The sequence below is a fragment of the Anas platyrhynchos genome, chromosome 26 (genome assembly GCF_047663525.1).
Source record: "Anas platyrhynchos isolate ZD024472 breed Pekin duck chromosome 26, IASCAAS_PekinDuck_T2T, whole genome shotgun sequence".
In the NCBI taxonomy this organism is placed as follows: domain Eukaryota; kingdom Metazoa; phylum Chordata; class Aves; order Anseriformes; family Anatidae; genus Anas; species Anas platyrhynchos.
In genome coordinates, this window is record NC_092612.1 from 3,436,703 (window position 1) to 3,456,297 (window position 19,595).

General features: G+C 42.7%; 2 protein-coding genes across 2 annotated transcripts; one reads left to right on the top strand and one right to left on the bottom strand.

Moving 5' to 3' along the window:
* Positions 1–86: 86 nt before the first annotated feature.
* LOC139999562 (uncharacterized) lies at positions 87–4,898 on the top strand. The gene is made up of 4 exons (XM_072028166.1): positions 87–2,095; positions 2,590–2,901; positions 4,066–4,220; positions 4,293–4,898. Exons 1-4 carry the CDS (start codon positions 2,077–2,079, stop codon positions 4,434–4,436), a joined length of 630 nt encoding a protein of 209 aa, XP_071884267.1. The 5' UTR covers positions 87–2,076; the 3' UTR covers positions 4,437–4,898.
* A 3,888-nt stretch (positions 4,899–8,786) lies between these two features.
* On the bottom strand, positions 8,787–15,506 carry LOC113841410 (ATPase family AAA domain-containing protein 2-like). The gene is made up of 7 exons (XM_038167781.2): positions 15,312–15,506; positions 13,534–14,162; positions 13,288–13,437; positions 11,965–12,219; positions 11,148–11,281; positions 9,613–9,741; positions 8,787–9,045 (listed from the first exon to the last, which is right to left on the bottom strand). Exons 2-7 carry the CDS (start codon positions 13,604–13,606, stop codon positions 8,902–8,904), a joined length of 885 nt encoding a protein of 294 aa, XP_038023709.1. The 5' UTR covers positions 13,607–14,162; positions 15,312–15,506; the 3' UTR covers positions 8,787–8,901.
* Between the last annotated feature and the right edge of the window lie 4,089 nt (positions 15,507–19,595).

Genomic DNA, 19,595 nt, shown 5'->3' on the forward strand with positions numbered 1-19,595 from the left:
GTGACACTGGAGTTCTGAAAACCTGTCACCGATTTTACAGAAAAAGCGATTTTCCGGGGGGGAGGGGAGGCGGAAGCCCTGCCCGCCTCGATCCCCGGCTCCGCTGCACAACGCGCCTCCCCCGAGCCGATCGCCTCGGCGAGTGGCCGCGAAATGGCGGCGACGCCCAACGTAAACAGCCCGCCGCTGCCGCTGCCGGCTCCCCCCACAGCTCGGCAGCCTCCCCTCGCGAGGGCTGCCGGCGCCTGCCGGCTCCCTCGGCTGCCTCGGGTGGCCTCGGGTGGCCTCGGTGCCGGGAAACAAGCCCTGCCCGCCTCGATCCCCCGCTCCGCTGCACAACGTGTCCGCCCCAGAGCCGACCGTCTCGGCGAGTCACTCCGGTCATGCTTAGCTATTACACATAAATGCCAAGGTACAAAGTGTTGTAAGTTGCCCCCTTAATAAATTTTCAGAGAGCATTGCATTAAGAATAGAAAGGAGTTTATTGAGTAAGCAACAGCAAGCAAAACAGCGCTGGGCGGCCGGGGAGTCTCGGCTCCGCCAACGGCGCGCACCTCACCCCCGCCAGGGTCCCTTTTTATATTTTGGTAATTCCGGGATTACGCAGCACATCCTGGTATATTCTGCGACTGCGCGCACTGTTGCTAGGGAGTCGTCTCTGTCCCTCTGGTGGTCGTGAAGATGAAGGCCGTGGTCTTCCTCGGCGTTGTGGTTCAACTTTTTTTTTTTTTTTATTTGGTCATGTTGGCCTAGCGTGAGACAGGAAGGCAAGATGTTGATACACCACTTTAGCAACTTATCAGGAGGTGGTTACATGAGCTTTGCAGCAGTGTCTTTGAACAAAAGAGGCAACTGAGATGCAGAAGGAGAGAAGGGGAGGGGGTTCTTTTTTTTGTTCCATTAAGCAAAAGAATTTTCAGTGTCTAGCCAAGTATTATACAGCTCCTTACTTCAGCAGGGAGCTCTCACAAGTCCTGCTCCTCAAACAGAACTCCTTGTTTTTATAATACAAAAGACAATGAACAAACATTTATTGTGTATTACACAAAGGACATATCTGAAAACTACGTACCTGTTAATGACTTAATGACTCGTCTATTTCAAAGCTGGATAAAGTTGTGGAAAGCCAGTCCTCTAAACCAAATGAAGAACTTGGTGATAGAAAACTGGGAAGACGACACCATGCACATGAAAAACAAACAAACAAACAAACAAACAAACAAAAAACATTAAAAAGAAAGATACATGACACTAAAAAACCTGACAAAGAGCATTACCGAAGAAAGAGAGGACATTGTGATGCAGAAGAGAAGAAGACTCAAAACAGGAGCAAAAAGATGGTCCTTCCAGCAAGAGGAGGTGCTCTCAGAGAAGTTGTTGAGCAAAAGCTCACAAGCAGGAGCACTGGGAGGGAAGCAGGTACAGATCTTTCCCTCGTGAAAGAAACAGCCCTGAGAATGGCAGAAGAGCAGTCAAATACTCAAAGTACAGATCTGGCAGCGGAGGAAGATCAGAACAAGGTAGCAATAGATATTACCGATCCAAAGGGGAAAGAAGTTGGAGCAGAGAAAGATACTATCGAGATAAAGCACAGAGATGAGGAAGATGTAGCTATTACAATGATTACTATTCACCTCATGCGACAGGAGACAGTAGAGAGAGAAAGTTCTCTCACGGCGATGCAGCCTTTGACAAATGGACTGCAACTTAGTACGGCAGGTCACATAAGCATTATCATTACAAAAGTGGATGGCCTCACGGTTCCCTCTTGAGAGATGAAGATGGACGTCGCTTTAGCACACCCCGAGCAGACTTGCATCGTTGCTTGGTACCTCAGCAACATTCTGGAAGACATTCTCGTGAAAGACATGCGCTTCCACCTGTGTCAGCTCATTTGGAGAACTGTCGCCAGAAAAATGAAACAGAAGGAAACAGAAAAAGAAAATCTACCCGTGCAGAAGGTAGTGAAAGTGAAATAGAAAGGAAAGACAGAAAGATAGAAAAGGAGCTTTTAGGTGGTGAAAAAAATGCAAAACTATCACAAGTTCTAGAAGAAAAAGAAGTCCAAGGATAAACATGGAGAGAAGGATTCCAAGTAAGCAAGGATTCCAGCATACTCCGCATTTTTTATCCTAATTCTTTTCTGGGTGCTTCTCATGTCTTCCTTTTTTTTTTTTTTTCCTGGTAGTTTCTAAGTTACTTAGATAGCATCAGCTGGCTGGGGATCATGTTGTTAGGTTGATCAGTGAAGACAGGAAAGCTATTGCTGAATTGTGTCAGAGCACTAGCTTTGGACCACATAGTTCGAATCACATCCGTACACCATTCCGGATTAGGTTAAAAGTTTTTTTCTGCTTGCACGTATTTCAGAGCTAGCCATTGTTAATGATCTGTGAACAAACCAGGACCTATGGTCCTTCAATCTGAGGGCTTAAGTTTGCTGCATCTAAAGTAAGTTGCGTGTGCACAAAGCACCACAAAATAGCTGACATGCTGCAAATCATCACCTGTGGTAAAATAAATAAAGTTTCATATAGGCAACAAGTGCCACATCTTTTTTTCTCTTTTTAACTTGCATGTTTCTTTCAGACTTCAGGATTTGTGTTTCTGTGCGCTCCACTTTGACAATGCCAATCGCAAGCGTAAGCAAAGGAAGAAAAAGGAGAAGAAAAAGAAGAAAAAAGAGAAACACCAGGAAAGTGAAAGGGTCCTTGGAACACTTAGATCTTTGTTTCCAGAAGATAACGCGGGAGAAGAAGGAAGAATCCCATCCTCCAGATGGCTCTTCATGTGAGCAATGCAGAAGCAAGGGCAATAAACAACCTTACAAGGAAAGAAAGCCTTACAGTGCACGCGGAAGCAAAAAATACAGCTCCATCGCATCCAACGACTATACTAAAGGTAAGCGGCAGCAGCGTGTTTGAGGAATTCCTTTCCTATTAATGTAGAGATTATTTCAAACAGTGTTGAAGTGCTTGGTGACTTACCAGTGTGCAGATTTATTATCAAATCCAAAAACCCCGACTTGGTAGACTATTTTTTTCCCAGTTTTGAATGACCACTAGGAAAGAAGGCCTGAAATAAAGAGGTGAAAGGCAAATAGTTTTCATTTGGTGTGATGATTAAGTGGCAAACAAAAGGAAGAGTTGCAAGATCGCTTCTTAAATTCAGTCCAGCCAAGTAGGAAAAGTAAATGTGGACAGCTGTATCTTGGCAAAGAAGATAGTAGGGAGCAAGGAGGTTTAGCAGTCAAGATGGAAGGTGATGCCATGAGGCTTTCAGGCTAGTAATGTTCTAGTGAAACCCAGCCTTCCTAAAGAAGCCTGCCTGAATAATTCCTGTGACTAACAGACTCTGCTCAGCTATTTCCTAACATAGAAACGGTGCTGACTGCTTCTTCAGAGTAACATAAGTTAGTGATACTACTGAAATAGTTGTGGTTCAGACGTAGATCTGATTTCTCCTAAGCACGCTGAATTCACAGCTGTTGATCCTCCAGAGGAGGCTTTGCAATTGAACACCTGGAGAATAGGTAAATTTCCCGCTGTTGTTCTCCTCTCCTCTTGTTTTGTTTTGTTTTGTTTTGTTTTTTCCTAGTAGCATAGGCTTAAGACTCTGAAGAAAGAGGCTGCTTTTTTTCATTTCCAACACTGGCTGTTCCTCCTGAGCCCCGCCTTTTATTTTGTCAGTCATAGGATATGTGAATGTAAATTCTTGGCAGAGAGGTAGAAAACTCTGTTTCAACTGGTGTTTTTTCAGCTATGTGGGGTGACCAAATAGGGTGGTTTTGAATTTTCTGGCTCTTATTCAGAGCAGCAGCATGTGGAGGGAGCCATATGCATTTGCTTTTTTAGTGCAATGGCTTCAGAAACAAGAGGGGAAAAAACACTTTCTCTGGGAGCTGGAGAAGGTGTCCTAATCGCAGGAGAGGTTTCTAAATGGCATATCTTTGCGAGTGTTCCTGTAGTCCGGAGGTTTTTGTTTGTTTGTTTGCCTTTGGAAGGTTTTACTGTTAATCTTCACGTCCTTCAGCAGAAGTGAGAAATGTGATTTTATTTTGTGCAGTGTCGCGGACCCTCCGAAATCTACTGGGAAGGATGAATACCTCGCACAGTACCAATGTGATGACGGTGGAGACAAGGAGAAACCAAGAAGATCAAAAGAACATGACCTCATTTCAAAAGAAAGCGTTTTGTCCGGCAAAGAGTCTTCTGAGCCTGGTGAGAAATTGCGGCAAACTTCCTCTCTGAAGTGTGACACTGAATGTAGCTCTAAAAAGCTTTCCTCCTCAGCTATTGCAGAGAGATGCCAAGGTAGAAAGGACGAGACGAAAAACACTGAGAAAGAGCATTACCAAAGCAAGAGGGAACATGCTCCTACTGAAGAGAAGGAGAGTCAAAAAGCAGGTCCTTCCAGCAAGAGAAGGATCACCTTGAATACAAAAAAATACAAATTTGACCCCTGCCGGAGCAGATTCCAGGCCGGACCTGTAGCCCGTGGAGAGGAGACCACGCAGGAGCAGGTGACCTGGCAGGAGCTGCTGCCCGTAGGGGAGCCAGGTTGGAGCAGTTTTCTCCTGAGGGATGGACCCCATGGTACAGACCCATATCTGGAGCAGCTCTGGAAGAGCTGCTGCCTGTGGGAAGTCCACGCTGGATCAGTTCATCAAGGACTGCATCCTGTTGGTTGGACCCCACAGCACAGGGGACGAGAGTGACCAAGAAGGAGCGGCAGAGAAGAAGTGCTGTAGACTGACCATAACCCCCATTCCCCTGCGCCGCTCAAGGGGAGGAGGTGGAAGAGGGTGGATGGGGGGGGAAGGTGCTTTTGGTTTCTTTCCTTTGTTTCTCACTTCTCTAGCTTGTTAGCAATAAGCAATAAATCTTACTATCTCCCTATGCCAAGTCTGTTTTGCCGGTTACAATAATTACTGCGTGATTTTCTCATCCTTAACTCAACCTTTGAGCCTTTTTCACATATTTTCTCCCCATTCTTCTTTGAGGAGGGGGAGTGAGAGAGCGGCTGTGGTGGAGCTCGGCTGCCCACTCGAGCGGAACCACGACAGTGTCATCTGCAACCTTACTGAGGGTATGCTCCATCCCCTGCTCTAGGTCATCAATAAAGGTATTAAACAAGATAGGCCCCAGTACCGACCCCTGGGGGGCACCACTTGTAATGGGACGCCAGCTGGATTTAATTAACCACAACCCACTGGGCACAGCCCTCCAGCCAGTTCTGTACCCGGAGAGGGAGTGGAGGGGCAGGCACCAATCTGTTCTCTTTAGAGACCAGTGACAGGACCTGAGGGAATGGTGTCAAGCTGAGGCAGGGGAGGTTCAGGCTGGACATCAGGATGAGGTTCTTCACCGAGAGGGTGGTTGCACACTGGAACAGGCTCCCCAGGGAAGCAGTCGCTGCACCAAGCCTGTCGGAGTTTAAGAAGCCTTTGTACTGTGCTCTTAGTCACGTGGCCTGAATTTTGGGGTAGACCTGTGTAGTGCCAGGAGCTGGACTCGATGATCCTTAGGGGGCCCTTCCAACTTGGGATATTCTATGATTCTGTGGTTCTAAAAACCTGTGACATTAACCAAGTTGAAGAATAATTTAAGGAAAAATGAGGTTGACTCCTTTATTACCTTTTCAATGTAATAATACATTAAAATGTAAATTTTCAATATATATTTTTCTTCCTCCTGTGTTTGCCTTTGACGTATAACCAAGACAACAAGAATGGGGTAAGCTGCTCACAGACTTTTTTTTTTTTTTTTTTAAAGTTTATACAGTTTTAAGTGTAAGATTAAAAAATGAAAACAACAACAAAACAGGTGGTGGCTCACTTTTTATTATTACATATCCAAACAATACACATGAAAGAAAAAATTCGTAATACTACACTGATATTGGGACAGATGCTAAAAAGCTACATATGTGTGTTTCAGTTTTCTTAAGAAAAACAGACATAGAGATTGCACAGTTAGGTATTCACCATCACTAGGTGTTGTGTACGAGATGTGACAACACAACAGCAACATATCCTGCTGCATATTTTAGCACAGCTGATACAGAATCTTATTTTCAAAAAAATTAAACCTTTCCTGCCTTAACTTAAATATCTGTGAAATTCAGAGACATTTTTCTCTGCTGGTTTGAAGAGGTATCCTTCAAACAGAATATTGCTTTCTGTTTATTTAAATATATTTATCACCAGCAATATATTCATTTTTATTAAAATAAATATATATAATTATCTCCAGGTCAGTAGAAAACAATTTATTCAACTATAAGGCTTTCTTGTAACTAGTTTTTCATATTAAAATGGTATTCTCTGGTATCAGTAACACTGTCATTGTTAGAAGCAAGACTTAGCTTTGCATTAGAAAGTTGCAATGAGCAAATCTTGCTTTGCTTCAGTTTGTGTCGTTTACTTTTAATAGGCAAAAATCTTGTGTTTGTGGAAAGTGTTTCTCCCACATACTTTCTCTAGCGTGTTAATACTGTGAAAGCCCTTTAAGGTGCTATCAGTAAATTATAAAAAAAGATACCTCCTGCACTAAGATAAAGGAGGTTTACAAGTTTTTATAGGACATAAAAATACCTCCTGCACTAAACTGCACTAAGAGGTTTCTGAAGGAGTTGCATTTCATATATAGTTTTGTGAGGAATGTGTTAACAATTTGTGTCAATAAAGAGCAGTCCTGTCTGCCTCCGGGTCCTGCACTGGCAATTTAATTCCTGAACCACAGATGTAGTTTCTCCTAGTGTGTCCCAGTCTCCCCCTAATTCTAGTCAATTTATCAAGTCTTCAGAAAATATTCCTCAAATCTATGAACCTGTTTGCTTTTGTTATTCCAAACTCCTATTTCTAACAGTTACAGCCTTTTTTGTCTTCTTCGTGATTGATTTAGCACTGCTATAGGTGTGACTGTCCCTGTGAATGGCTGATGAGGAATGTTTTAACTACTTGTGAAGTGCCAATAAGAGAGCTATTTGTGTTTGTATGTTTTTTTCTTTGAAGTCTTTGATGTCTGGGGGTTTCAGAACAACTGCTAACAACTAGTGACTGTTATGGCTTCTGAATGGGACACTATGCAAGCCTCTGATATCTGGACAGGTGGCCAGGAGATTAAGGAGAAGAAAAAAAAGAAGCTGAAGACTTGCAGGGGACGCTGTGTAAACATGACATGCTGCCAAGGAGTACAAAGGGGAAGGACAAGAAAAAAAAACTTGGAGAGGAAGACTACGAGCCTTCAGCATGAAAGACCCCTAAGACCCCCAGAGGGACCACCGGAGACTGATGCGCATGCTCCAGTTGGAGGGACTGGATCCCGGAAGCTAATTATAATAACCTATTTTTTTTTAGAAGTAGTAATGAATATGTATTAGTCTAGGAGCATAAAAATCAGCTACTTGATGTAACTGGTGTGCGTCCTGGTGGAGCAGAGACTCCCGGTGCACCCAGCACTGTTTGCTTACCTCTATTCTTTTAATAAATCCTATTTTTTATTTAATCCTACTTTGGGACTGAGCGAATTTATAACAGGTTTCTTTTAAGACATTTATGTAGTGTCCAGTGGAATAAAGAGCACCACAGGTTACTTCAGAAAAATATATTCTGAATAGCTGACAAAGTACGTTAAAAGTCTATCCAGTTTTCAGTCATTTTCTTTTAAAAAGAGGTATTGGCAGTATCTGAAAGATGTTCATATCTACAGTGTTACATAGGCACTGTCAGCAGTAGCTCCGATAAAAAGAAGATGGAAAATTAAGGTGTTGTGTAATGGAAATGAAAGTCATGTCCTGTGATTTCAGAAGACTGTGTATATTCCATTCCTTCTGCCAAGCCTGCAATTTATCATGCTATATACATACACATATACATGCATATATATATATATAGGATAATAAATAGAGAGCTACATATAAAGAACAAAAATATCAAATAAAAGTACTTAAATATATTTAAGAAAGGTCAAATAAGCAAATTTATTTAAAATATCTTAAAATACCTATATATGAAATTTTATATACCTATTTTTATGAAAAGATACTATTTACTAAATTGTTTACAAATAATAGAACATTACTAAATTGTTTACAAATAACAGAACAGTGTGCAACAAAAGCCTCTGGAGAGTAAAAATTAAGTATGTTGAAGACTACTTGTAGGACCAGAAGGCTGAGATTTCGTTCTTAATTTCCTAGTAAGAAAAAAAAAGACAAAATAGCGGTAAGCACAAATGAAAGCTTAAGAACACTTTCTATTACTATAAAAATAAATAATTTGTAATACATGGTTAGTAATATTTAGCAAACAGTGTGCTACCACCATCACAACGGCCTCTTACCCCTTCTAGCTTCAGAGGCATCCTTATACATCCAAAATAGAGAGGAGGGTATCAACTATATGGATCTCTCTCAGCAGTGGTTTCACAACAATTAGAAGGAAGAAACAGTTGCTGAGAAGCCACAACAAGCTCAAGTTAATTTCTGGACTTTGAATAATTACTCCTTAAGTTCTCTCTCTCTCCATACAGTAGAGCACGCTCCTGACTAACTTGTACAGTGCACTCTGAATAGGAGAGATTTGTTTGCCTAAGCTAAAGGAAGAAATAGAAAACCAAGAAAGCTACTTAACTTTTAACACTTAAATTAAATGTTAAGTTACAAAAGTTCACAGGCCATGAGACAACATAAATAAATCCCTTCTCGACCTAAAAGATCTCATTTTTTTTTTCAGGAGCGGCCTCCCTGAATCTAAATAATCCTCTCACAGGCAGAACAGAGTGTCCGTTCTAACTCTTTATCAGATGTGGAAGAAGAGATCGAGATGACCAGTGCCTAAAAAAAAGAGGCACTCTCTTTTCAAGGCAGACTGATCGGCACAACAAATTTCATCTGTTCTCAAGCACAAGCAACTCTAAGATAAATGGGTTCAAGGATCTTCAATGTGAAGAGTGAATATCCAAGCGTATACTGGGAACACCTGACTTGGACCATGGACGCCTCACACAGACTTCTGAGGAGTTCGGACAACTCCGAAATCATCTTTTACAGGAAGAGACCAGAGAATTTGACTCAGTGTAAAACTGGCACAGGCAGAAATCTCCCCAATTACAGATGCTCAAGCACATTAGTTAAAAAGAGATTAGAGTGTGACTAGAGAGAAGTCTCAAACTCTTGTTATATACTTAAATTTCTCTCCAAGGATGGAACAACTGCTATCACCGTGCATGACTGGCTGTAGAGGGAGAGAGCGAGTGAAAGACTTAGAAAAGCACCTCCCCTTCGTAGTCCTCCCGCTCCCAAAATGGTTCCCAAGGAAAACTACTGACAGACTAAGGTTAACTGCTTTGAAAGGGCTGTGTGGGTGGACCCATTGTCTTCAAGTTCAAGCTTGTTCCTGCAGAAACTGCCAACAGTTATGCCAAATATAACAATGGTTTTGCAAGATGGATAAACGTCTTCCAGACTGAAAGGGAGAAGTCGTACTGTTGTTGTCTGTGCACAGACAGCTAAGCAGTGAAGAGCAATTCTAAACAACCACGATACCCCAGAACACACAAATACTGCGTAACAGTGACAGAAAGTGCTAGAATTCAAAACAAAAATTACCTCCACCAAATCGGTTTTGTCGTAGTCTTCTCTATGGTTGTAAATACACTGATTAATGACGCCATATACTTTTTCCAGGTGATAAATGTCAAATCCCTTCGTTATCTCAGTGACAAAGCATAACAGTTTCTGAAGACAACAATGGAGCAAAACAACAACTTTAGCATAGTACAAGATCCTTTGAATACGCTCTATATGGTTTCGGAGGTTGAACAGTAACAATACAAGTGACAGCCTACTTTTTCTGACGCTATTAAATAAAATGTGACACTTCAGAGAACAGATTAAATATCCCATGAGATTTCAGCAGGGAAAATGAGTTAATTTTTCATATTTCAGAGAAAGGAAAGGCTGAAATTTCGGACAATCTTTTACTACTAACCAATCTATCACATCAATGGTTGTAATTGCAAGTCGACTGCTCCCAAAGCAGCAGGGAATGACACGATCCTCCTTGTAGGACAGCTGCTGCCACAGCAAAGCCACTGTTGCATTTCATTAGAGAAGCATTGCAGCAGCGCGGGGCACTGTAAAAAGGCTGCAGATCTTGTAGATACAGCCGTGCCAGCTGGAAAAGGAAGCACCCTTAGGTGATTACCTTTACCCACGTGTGCCATGCCTACAACTCTGCTGGCAGAACAGATTGCTCAAACGCCCAGAGCAAAGGTGGATTAGTTTGCTCAATCCTACCTTTAAATTCAGGGGTGGGTAAATAGCAAAGCGACTGCTTGTAGCAATCACCTCTCTCTCACACAGTCATTTCTATTACCAAAGATGCAGAGATGATAATCTCTGGCACAGCAACAGTGACAAGCTAGTGGCAGCACCTTCTTCCACTGCCACAGCTGTCCATTAGCTGTGTGAGCCTGCAAGCATGTAGCTTTAGGGAGCAGCCATACCAAATGGAAATACTACAGCCCCCTGGAAATAATGCTGCTTATCATCTTATCAGCAAACTCTGCCTCCCTCATGTATAGATATATATATATATATATATACACACACACAATATAAGAAATTCTAATACTCAAGGAATTTCAGAAAAGTAGTCACTTCTCCATGGCTAGCTAGTTTACGTCAACCTGCTAACTTCAGGTTTAAAATCATCACTGCAAGAAATAAAGATCCTTTTCAGGTTCTTAATACATCAAAGCATGAAAAAAAATCCCAAATAAAAGCCCTCAAACCCATCATAAGAATTATGAATCATTAAAATGATATCCATAATAGTACTAGCAGGTTGTCAGTGTGGTATTTTAAAATTCAGCAAGGCCTTTTGTCTTAAAAACTAGGCAAGGAATCTGTCTCCTAAACTACAGATGACCAGAAGCAAATGGTAGCCTACAGAAATCTACACGAGGTGTGGAAACTAAACAGTCACAGTGCATTACAGGCTGAATTATTTCACTATCTAGATGTCCTTCCAATTAATTGTTTTAATTGGCATTGGTTAACAATGGGCTTAATTTGCAATTTTACATGTCGCAGGAATATGTCCTATTTGAGCATTAAAAAAAAGCTGAAATTAGACATACTTTGAGCTCATAGCGATCCACGATAACTATGTAGTCTGTCTCTGTAGGGACTTGTACAGTGTTCTCATCACTTATCTGTTGTTGGTCTTCTTCCCAAGAACGTTCAGGAGTCACCGCTTGAAATGCCCAGGAATCTGGAAGGACACAGATTTCTTCAGTCAGGTTTTCTGTTTATCTAGAATACAGTCTCAGTGAAGTATCCTGTACCTGCCAAACAGTCTCTTTCTACAAATACAGAGACAGAATTGTTATCGTCTTCACTGAGAAATACTTGGCTTCTCCCTTCTTTCCAGCTAAAGTCACTGCTCCATAAAAATTAGAAACTAAGACAAAAAAAGCAAACAAAAATACCCACAAACAAACCAAAAGCACTAATGAAAAGCTTAATAGTGGAAAAAAATAGTCATGTTGCCAATGCAGGTTAGGGAACATATCTTAGAGTACAACATTAGGGCTTAAGTCTCCTATTCCACATGTTACTCTGGATCCACGCATCTTGAAGTGCAGCTTTTTCACCTAAGCTGCTCGTTATTGGAAAGCACCTCGTACAATAAAAGAATGTCAGTGACTGCTGGCTTTCAGTTAGGTACCATTAGAAAAAAACAGACTTCAGAATCAAAAAAACAGCACCTACAGAAACATGTGGGCTTGGCTTGCACAATTAGAGGAGCAACATCATTACGGAATAAACTGTGTGATGATTTTTGAGAGCTGAAACAGAAAAAATAGAGTGAAATTGAAGCCTAAAGCTAATAAATAGTGCAATCCTCCTCAGCAAGAATAAGGTGCTAAAGGATCTGTTGGACTTCTCCCTTACCATTTGAACTTGGATTTTCATTAGTTATAGTTCCCCATCTTGGTGGGGAATATCCACAAAGCTTAGCACTTTCCTTTTCACTGTTAAGTTTTACTTGACATATGCCAGAAACATGTTTGTCCACAAACTCTTCTTCATCGCTATCGTTTTGGTCATCTGTTGGTACTCTGTTCTCTGTATCGAATTGAGAACTCCTTCTTCTCTTTGCTGCAGCATGCGCACAGTTGTTCCTTCTGCGCTTTCTTTCTGACGCACCTACAAAGAGACAGCATAAAAAAGTAATCCAAAACATAACCAAAAGAATTCTTTCTTCAAAATCCATTATCTTCATCTTACTTGACTGACAAGGAAAACAAAGGAACTGAGCTACCACTGCCTACATATGCTGAGAAAAGAGTTGAAAGTTAATGGGGTCAGTTTGCTATTAAGATTAAAAACAAGCAAACAAACCACACACACAGCTATGGAATTTCATTCACTAAACAGTCACTTTCAGGATTTTACATGCTGAGGATTCTTACTTTGGATGGGCAATATTAATACAACGTGAGGTTATTTGATAAAGTCACTGTCTTACTGCATGAACTAATACAGATGAACATCATAAAAGCCTCTGGAAATAAGCTCTCCTTCGAGTCTGGTATCAAGCTGAAGACTTCAAAAGCTGAATACATGTTTGGAAGAGATTAATTAATGAGACAATTTTAAGGGAATATTCAAAGGAGAAAAAACGTGAAGACTTATACCTCGTATGCTTCCTGATTCGGTAAACCTTTTGTGAAAAAACAAACTTTGTGGTTTTGCCCAACATTCGCAGTATTCATATAGTATTGCAAAAGGATATGGGTGGAGTCCATGGCAAAATTCCCACTCTCACTAGTTAGACTTCCCTCCTTCAACTGGAAATCACAGTATGAGGTAGCTAAGATTTTAGCATTTGGGGAAAGGAGGGGTGGAGTGGGGGTAAAAATACCATTTTGCATAATTAAAAACTAGTTAAGTATTCAGAAACTGCCATCCACAACATTTTTTACCTCAAGAATTAGCAATTTAGGGGCGACTAAATGGCAATTGGGCCGTCAAAGTTGTTTTTTTGTTTTGTTTTGTTTTGTTTTGTTTTTTTATATTGTAAACCAACTTTCTTTGAACTTTAATTCATAACTATATTGAATGAATGACCTCTGGATTTCTCTCTCACGTTTTGAAGTAAATTTGAAAACAAAATACCTCTGGCATAAAGAGCCAGGCATCAGAGACACCTGTTGCGCCTCAAGAACAGAGAAGGTATGAATGACAAGAGCAGCTGAATAAAATGCAACTTACCATTAGAAATGGGTGTACTGGCATCTACAGGTGCCGCTGTCATCTCCTCATTTTCATTACTCTCTTCATCTGGTTTGTCGTCTTCAGTAGCAGGGTTCTGCTGTGGTGACTTGGAGTTGTCGCATGGAGCACATGCTGGAGAGGTGTGACCTTGCAATAAAGAATAGATACCAAAGATCTTCGTTGTGCATTCTCAGTTACAAATGCAGAGACAAGTCTTAAAATCCTTAGCGTTAAAGCACGTACCTCTTTTCTCACGAGATTCTTTAATTTGTTCACAAAGTCGTCCAAACTCTGTATCCATTTTGTTCCTCACCATTGAATATGCAGTGTCTTGCAAAACATAGGCTCTGTGACAATCTGAAATTTTACAGACTTTAACTGAATGTTGTCTACCAACCAATGAAACTGTTTTGATCACAGAAAAAAATTGCTTTCTTCATAGGTTGGTTCCGAAAGGTTATCTCAGTGAATATTTTCAGCATAACAACATAGAAGTTAATTAAAACAAAAGCACTAGTTCCTTGGGAACATTTATATCACACTTCCATGCCCAAGTAGCAAAATGATAAAATATTTACAATGTGGTAAGAGATGTTCTCTGTGGATGTCCAAAATCATCTAATCCATCCAAAGTCTGTTGTCCGCACACAGCATTTATCCATCTATACGTTTGACAGATTTTTTAAACTAGGGCTAAAAAGCACATCCTCACTTGTAGACCTTTGATCTGGGTAGTACTCTAAGGCATTGTTACAGATTAGATCGATGTCTTTCAGATAGTCTCCTGCAGTGAGGTACTGGCGCGAGTCAATTTGAGTCAGAACTGTTGAAAGATCCATCGGCTCTTTAATCCTTGTGGCATAGTCAGGTACCTGCAGATCAAATACAAGCATTCAGAGGTTTTCTTAACCTTGCACACTGTCTACCAAAATTATTCTGAAAACTTTAAATAAACAACTTCCTAAAAACCCTGAACATTTGCGATGCATCAGAAGATGCTGAAATTAACCAGTTTGCTTCTCAGAAATGGAAGGGCTCTTTCAACTGGCATTAGAGCTGCTAGGAGAGGACAACAAGAAGTAGGGAGGTCAGAAGCACATACATGGTAGAGAAGAAACACTGAGGGTGGGACATTCATTTCACTTTGCTTCAGAAAATCACAACAGTGAAAGCTGAGTAAGCCATCCAACATTCTTTTTGCTGTCGACATTGAGGAAAAGGTGCATGAATTGCACCTGTGAAGTACCTATTGCAGGCATCTACTTTAGAATGAGATAACTAGGCCCAGAGGTGCTGATTTCTTCCCTCAGACCATAAGAGGAGCCTAATGACTAGTTCAGATGAGGACATACGTATCTGTCTAGATTTTTCACAGCTCAAGAACCTAGGAGAAAAGGGGAAGAAAAGCCAGTGGATGCCCACATGAAGAGGCCTTTGCTGATCCGCAGGTATAGTCAAGTTACACCTGTCTTTGAAATATATGCCCCTAGTTTAGGCTTATCTAATCAATTAAGGAGAAAAAGGGATCTAAGCAGATCTTTTTTGGAGGAAAAAGAAAACACACTGCACTTATGGTTGATTCCTATTGAGGAGTTCCAGATGAAACAGAGAACAGGATCTCAAAACTTATTTTTACAAACTGCTGCTCCTATTCCTGTTCCCACAGGAACTGACAGTCCAATAAAGGGCTTTAGACTTCATTAAAGTAGTCCTGTAAGTACTGTTTGTAATTATAAGGAAAGATCTCTGTGCTTTTCAGTGCTGTGACATGCCTACATATCAAAGCCTTTTCACGAGCAGACTGTGTTGGCATTTGGACTGGCTTTTTAGAATGAAACCAGGGCTTTCAGTGAATAATCCGGTAAGAGACATCCGAGAGTCAGCAGAAGTAAAAGCACTGCCTCTGCTTCTTGCAAAATCCTAATAGTGCAGCCCTAAAAACAAAGTTGAACCTTCCCCAAAACGCTGAGAAATACAAACGCTGAGAAGTTACAGACACACACAGATCAGCACTAGTTTACCTTCTGTGGGTCAACGGGCTTTGCAAATTCCCTGAAACGTCTGTCAGTGGCAAGTCTGTGAGTAACGTCCCTCAAGAAAATTCTAAGTTCACGCAAGGTATCCTCCTCTTCCTCCTCCAGCATCCCTACTTCTTCCTCTTGTGGCTTCTGAGGCTCAGCTGGTGGTGCTACAAGCAGGACTTCCAATGTCCGATCAACTTCAATTAATCAGGAAAAATTAGCCAATTTACAGTACTCAAATATAAGCATATGACAAATTACTGACAGAAAATGACCACCAAAGCAAATCCCAAAGAGCTAGTAACTTCAATAGAAAAGTTTTAGATGTACTTCTTATATCCTCCTCACCTGTTTTCTTTACAGGAGGCTTAGCCACTTGATTTAGAATTAGGTCCTCAAAAAAAGCTGCTCTCTCTGCCCTACCAGCCAACTCAATATTGCACGCTTCTCCAAATTCCTTATTAAATAATTTTTGGATCTAAAGCAGAAGGAGGAAAGACATTTCAGAGTTAAGGCCACAAAAACTCATATTCTATTCCAAAAAGACGAGCACCTTTTAAAATGAGTAATAACCTGAAGAACACAAACTGAAAAAAGTTATCTTCCTGGCCTTAAAAGGCTACATTTTCACAGGCTGGCACGGCAAATTCAAATATCACCTTTAAGAATCACCTGTAGAATTAAAGCTCGGTGAAGGGATTGTACGCTACACTGATAAAGTAATGGCTTTCACCACATCCAACATCGCTTCCTTTGTATTTACTTGCCTTGCTGCATCCTTTACTTAGATTCCAGGATGTGCTATGTTTCTGGTTGCTCAGAAAGAGCGAAGACAGAGGGTCCAGTTGCATGTGGGGCTGCGTGAAGGCTCCACTGGGGACTTCAGCTGCACCCAAAGCCTTTCTAAGGGGGCACTTTTGGATGGGCAAAAGGGACTTTGTACGCGTTTTCTGGGGACCTCTTTTGAATTCCTCACCCATGACGGGTAGGGCTATATTTCATGTTGCTCAGAAAGAGCGAAGACAGAGGGTCCAGTTGCATGTGGGGCTGCATGGAGGCTCCCCTGGGGAGTTCAGTTGTACCCAGAGCATTCCATTGGGGGCACTTTTGGATGGGCGAAAAGAGATTTGAATGCGTTTCCTAGGGCCCTATTTTTCATTCGTCTCAGATTCCAGGTAGGGCTATGATTCCGGTTGCTCAGAAAGAGTGAAGACAGAGGGTCCAGTGGCATGTGGGGCTGCGTGAAGGCTCCACTGGGGACTTCAGCTGCACACAAAGCCTTCATTTGGGGGCACTTTTTGATGGGCAAAATGGGCTTTGAACGCATTTTCTAGGGACATATTTTGAATTCTTCTCCGAATCCGGGGAATGATATTTTTGGGGTTGCTCAGAAAGAGTGAAGACAGAGGGTCTAGTTGCATGTGGGGCTGCGTGAAGGCTCCCCTTGGGGAGTTCAGTTGTACCCAAAGCCTTTCTAAGGGGGCACTTTTGGATGGGCAAAAGGGACTTTGGAGTGTTTTCTGGGGCCCTCTTTTGAATTCCTCTCCCATGCCTAGTAGGGCTATATTTCGTGTTGCTCAGAAAGAGCGAACACAGAGGGTCCAGTTGCATGTGGGGCTGCGTGAAGGCTCCCCTGGGGAGATCAGTTGTACCCAAAGCATTCCTTTGGGGGCACTTTTGGATGGGCAAAACGGGCTTTGAACGCATTTTCTGGGTCCCAATTTTTCATTCGTGTCAGATTCCGGGTAGGGTTATGTTTCGGGTTCCTCCGAAAGAGCGAAGACAGAGGGTCCAGTTGCATGTGGGGCTGTGTGAAGGCTCCCCTGCGGAGTTCAGTTGTACCCAAAGCCTTCGTTTTGGGGCACTTTTGGATGGGCCAAAGGGGCTTTGAACTCTTTTTCTGGGGCCCTATTTTGAAATCTTTTCCGAATCCGGGTAGGGCTATGTTTTGGGTTGCTCAGAAAGAGCGAAGACAGAGGGTACAGTTGCATGTGGGGTTGCGTGAAGGCTCCCCTTGGGGAGTTCAGTTGTACCCAAAGCCTTTCTAAGGGGGCACTTTTGGATGGACAAAAGGGACTTTGAACGCATTTTCTCGGGCCATATTTTGAATTCCTCTCCCTTGCCGGGTAGGGTTATGATTCGGGTTGCTCAGAAAGAGCGAAGACAGAGGGTACAGTTGCATGTGGGGTTGGGTGAAGGCTCCCCTGGGGAATTTAGTTGTAGCCAAGGCCTTCCTTTGGGAACACTTTTGGATGGGTGAAAGGGGCTTTGAAGGCGCTTTCTCGGGCCGTATTTTGAATTCCTCGCCCATGCCGGGTAGGGCTATGTTTCTGGTTGCTCAGAAAGAGCGAAGACAGAGGGTCCAGTTGCATGTGGGGCTGTGTGAAGGCTCCCCTGGGAGTTCAGGTGTCCCCAAAGCCTTCCTTTGGGGGAACTTATGGATGGGCGAAAGGGTCTTTGAATGCGTTTTCTGGGGCCCAATTTTTCATTCGTCTCAGATTCCGGGTAGGACTATGTTTCTGGTTGCTCAGGAAGAGCGAAGTCAGAGGGTCCAGTTGAATGTGGGGCTGAGTGAAGGCTCCCCTGGGAGTTCAGGTGTCCCCAAAGCCTTCCTTTGGGGAAACTTTTGGTTGGGCGAAAGGGGCTTTGAACGCATTTTCTCTGGCCATATTTTGAATTCCTCTCTCATGCCGGGTAGGGCTATAATTCGGGTTGCTCAGAAAGAGAGAACACAGAGGGTCCAGTTGCATATGGGGCTGCATGAAGCCTCCCCTGGGGAGTTCAGTTGTACCTAAAACCTTTCTAAGTGGGCACATTTGGATGGGCGAAAGGGGCTCTGAACCCCTTTTTCTGGGGCCCTATTTTGAATTCATCTCGCATGCCGGGTATGGCTATGTTTCTGGCTGATCAGAAAGAGCGAGGATAGAGGGTCCAGTGGCATGTGGGGCTGCGTGAAGGCTCCCCTGGCGAGTTCAGTTTTACCTAAAGCCTTCCTTTGGGGCATTTTTGGATGGGCAAAAGGGACTTTGTACGCATTTTCTGGGGCCCTTTTTGAATTTGTCTCCATGCAAGGTAGGGTTATGTTTCGGGTTGTTCAGAAAGAGCGAACACAGAGGGTCCATTTGCATGTGGGGCTGTGTGAAGGCTCCCCTGCGGAGTTTAGTTGTACCCAAGGACTACCTTTGGGGGCAATTTTGATGGGCGAAAGGGGCTTTGAACACATTTTCTCGGACCATATTTTGAATTCCTCTCCCATGCCGGGTAGGGCTATGTTTCGGGTAGCTCAGAATGAGCAAACAGAAAGGGTCCAGTTGCATGTGGCGCTTTTTGAAGGTTCCACCGAGGAGTTATTTGTAGCCAAAGCCTTTCTAAGGGGGCACTTTTTGATGGGTGAAAGGGGCTTTGAACGCATTTTCTGGGGCCATATTTTGAATTCCTCTCCCATGCTGGGTATGGCTATGTTTCTTGTTGCTCAGAAAGAGCGAAGACAGAGGGTCTAGTTGCATGTGAGGCTGTGTGAAGGTTCCCCTGGGGAATTTAGTTTTACCCAAAGCCTTTCTAAGGATGCACTTTTGGATGGGCGAAAGGGGCTTTGAATACCTTTTCTCAGGCCATATTTTGAATTCCTCTCCCATGCCGGGTAGGGTTATGATTCGGGTTGCTCAGAAAGAACGAACACAGAGGTTCCAGTTGCATGTGGGGCTTTGTGAATGCTCCCCTTGGGGAGTTTAAATGTACCCAAAGCCTTCCTTTGAGGGCACTTTTGGATGGGCGAAAGGGGCTTTGACCGCCTTTTCTGGGGCACAATTTTTCATTCGTTTCATATTCCGGGTACGGCTATGGTTCACAATGCTCAAAAAGAGCGAAGATAGAGGGTCCAGTGGCATGTGGAGCTTTGTGAAGGCTTCCCTGGGGAGTTCACTTGTACCCAAAGACTTTCTTTGGGGCACTTTTTGATGGGCGAAAGGGGCTTTGACTGACTTTTCTGGGGCCCTATTTTGAATGCTTCTCCGATTCCAGGTATGGATATATTTCGGGTTACTCAGAAAGAGCGAGGATAGAGGGTCCAGTGGCATGTGGGGCTGCGTGAAGCCTCCCCTGGGAAGTTCAGTTGTACCCAAAGCCTTCCTTTGGGGGATCTTTTGGATGGGCGAAAGGGGATTTTAATGCGATTTCTGGGGCCCTATTTTTCATTTGTCTCAGATTCCAGGTAGGGCTATGTTTTATGTTGCTCAGAAAGACCGAACACCGAGGGTCCAGTGGCATGTGTGATTGTGTGAAGGC

Bases quoted from the DNA above. Each gene is read 5' to 3' on its own strand.
- LOC139999562 (XM_072028166.1), top strand. The intron at 2,902-4,065 runs GTAAGCGGCAGC...TATTTTGTGCAG, and splicing joins ATCCAACGACTATACTAAAG to TGTCGCGGACCCTCCGAAAT. The intron at 4,221-4,292 runs GTGAGAAATTGC...TTTCCTCCTCAG, and splicing joins CAAAGAGTCTTCTGAGCCTG to CTATTGCAGAGAGATGCCAA.
- LOC113841410 (XM_038167781.2), bottom strand. From the start codon at position 13,606: ATGGTGAGGAACAAAATGGATACAGAGTTTGGACGACTTTGTGAACAA. The intron at 12,220-13,287 runs GTAAGTTGCATT...GTCTCTTTGTAG, and splicing joins CAGTACACCCATTTCTAATG to GTGCGTCAGAAAGAAAGCGC. The intron at 11,282-11,964 runs GTAAGGGAGAAG...GTGTCCTTCCAG, and splicing joins TGAAAATCCAAGTTCAAATG to ATTCCTGGGCATTTCAAGCG.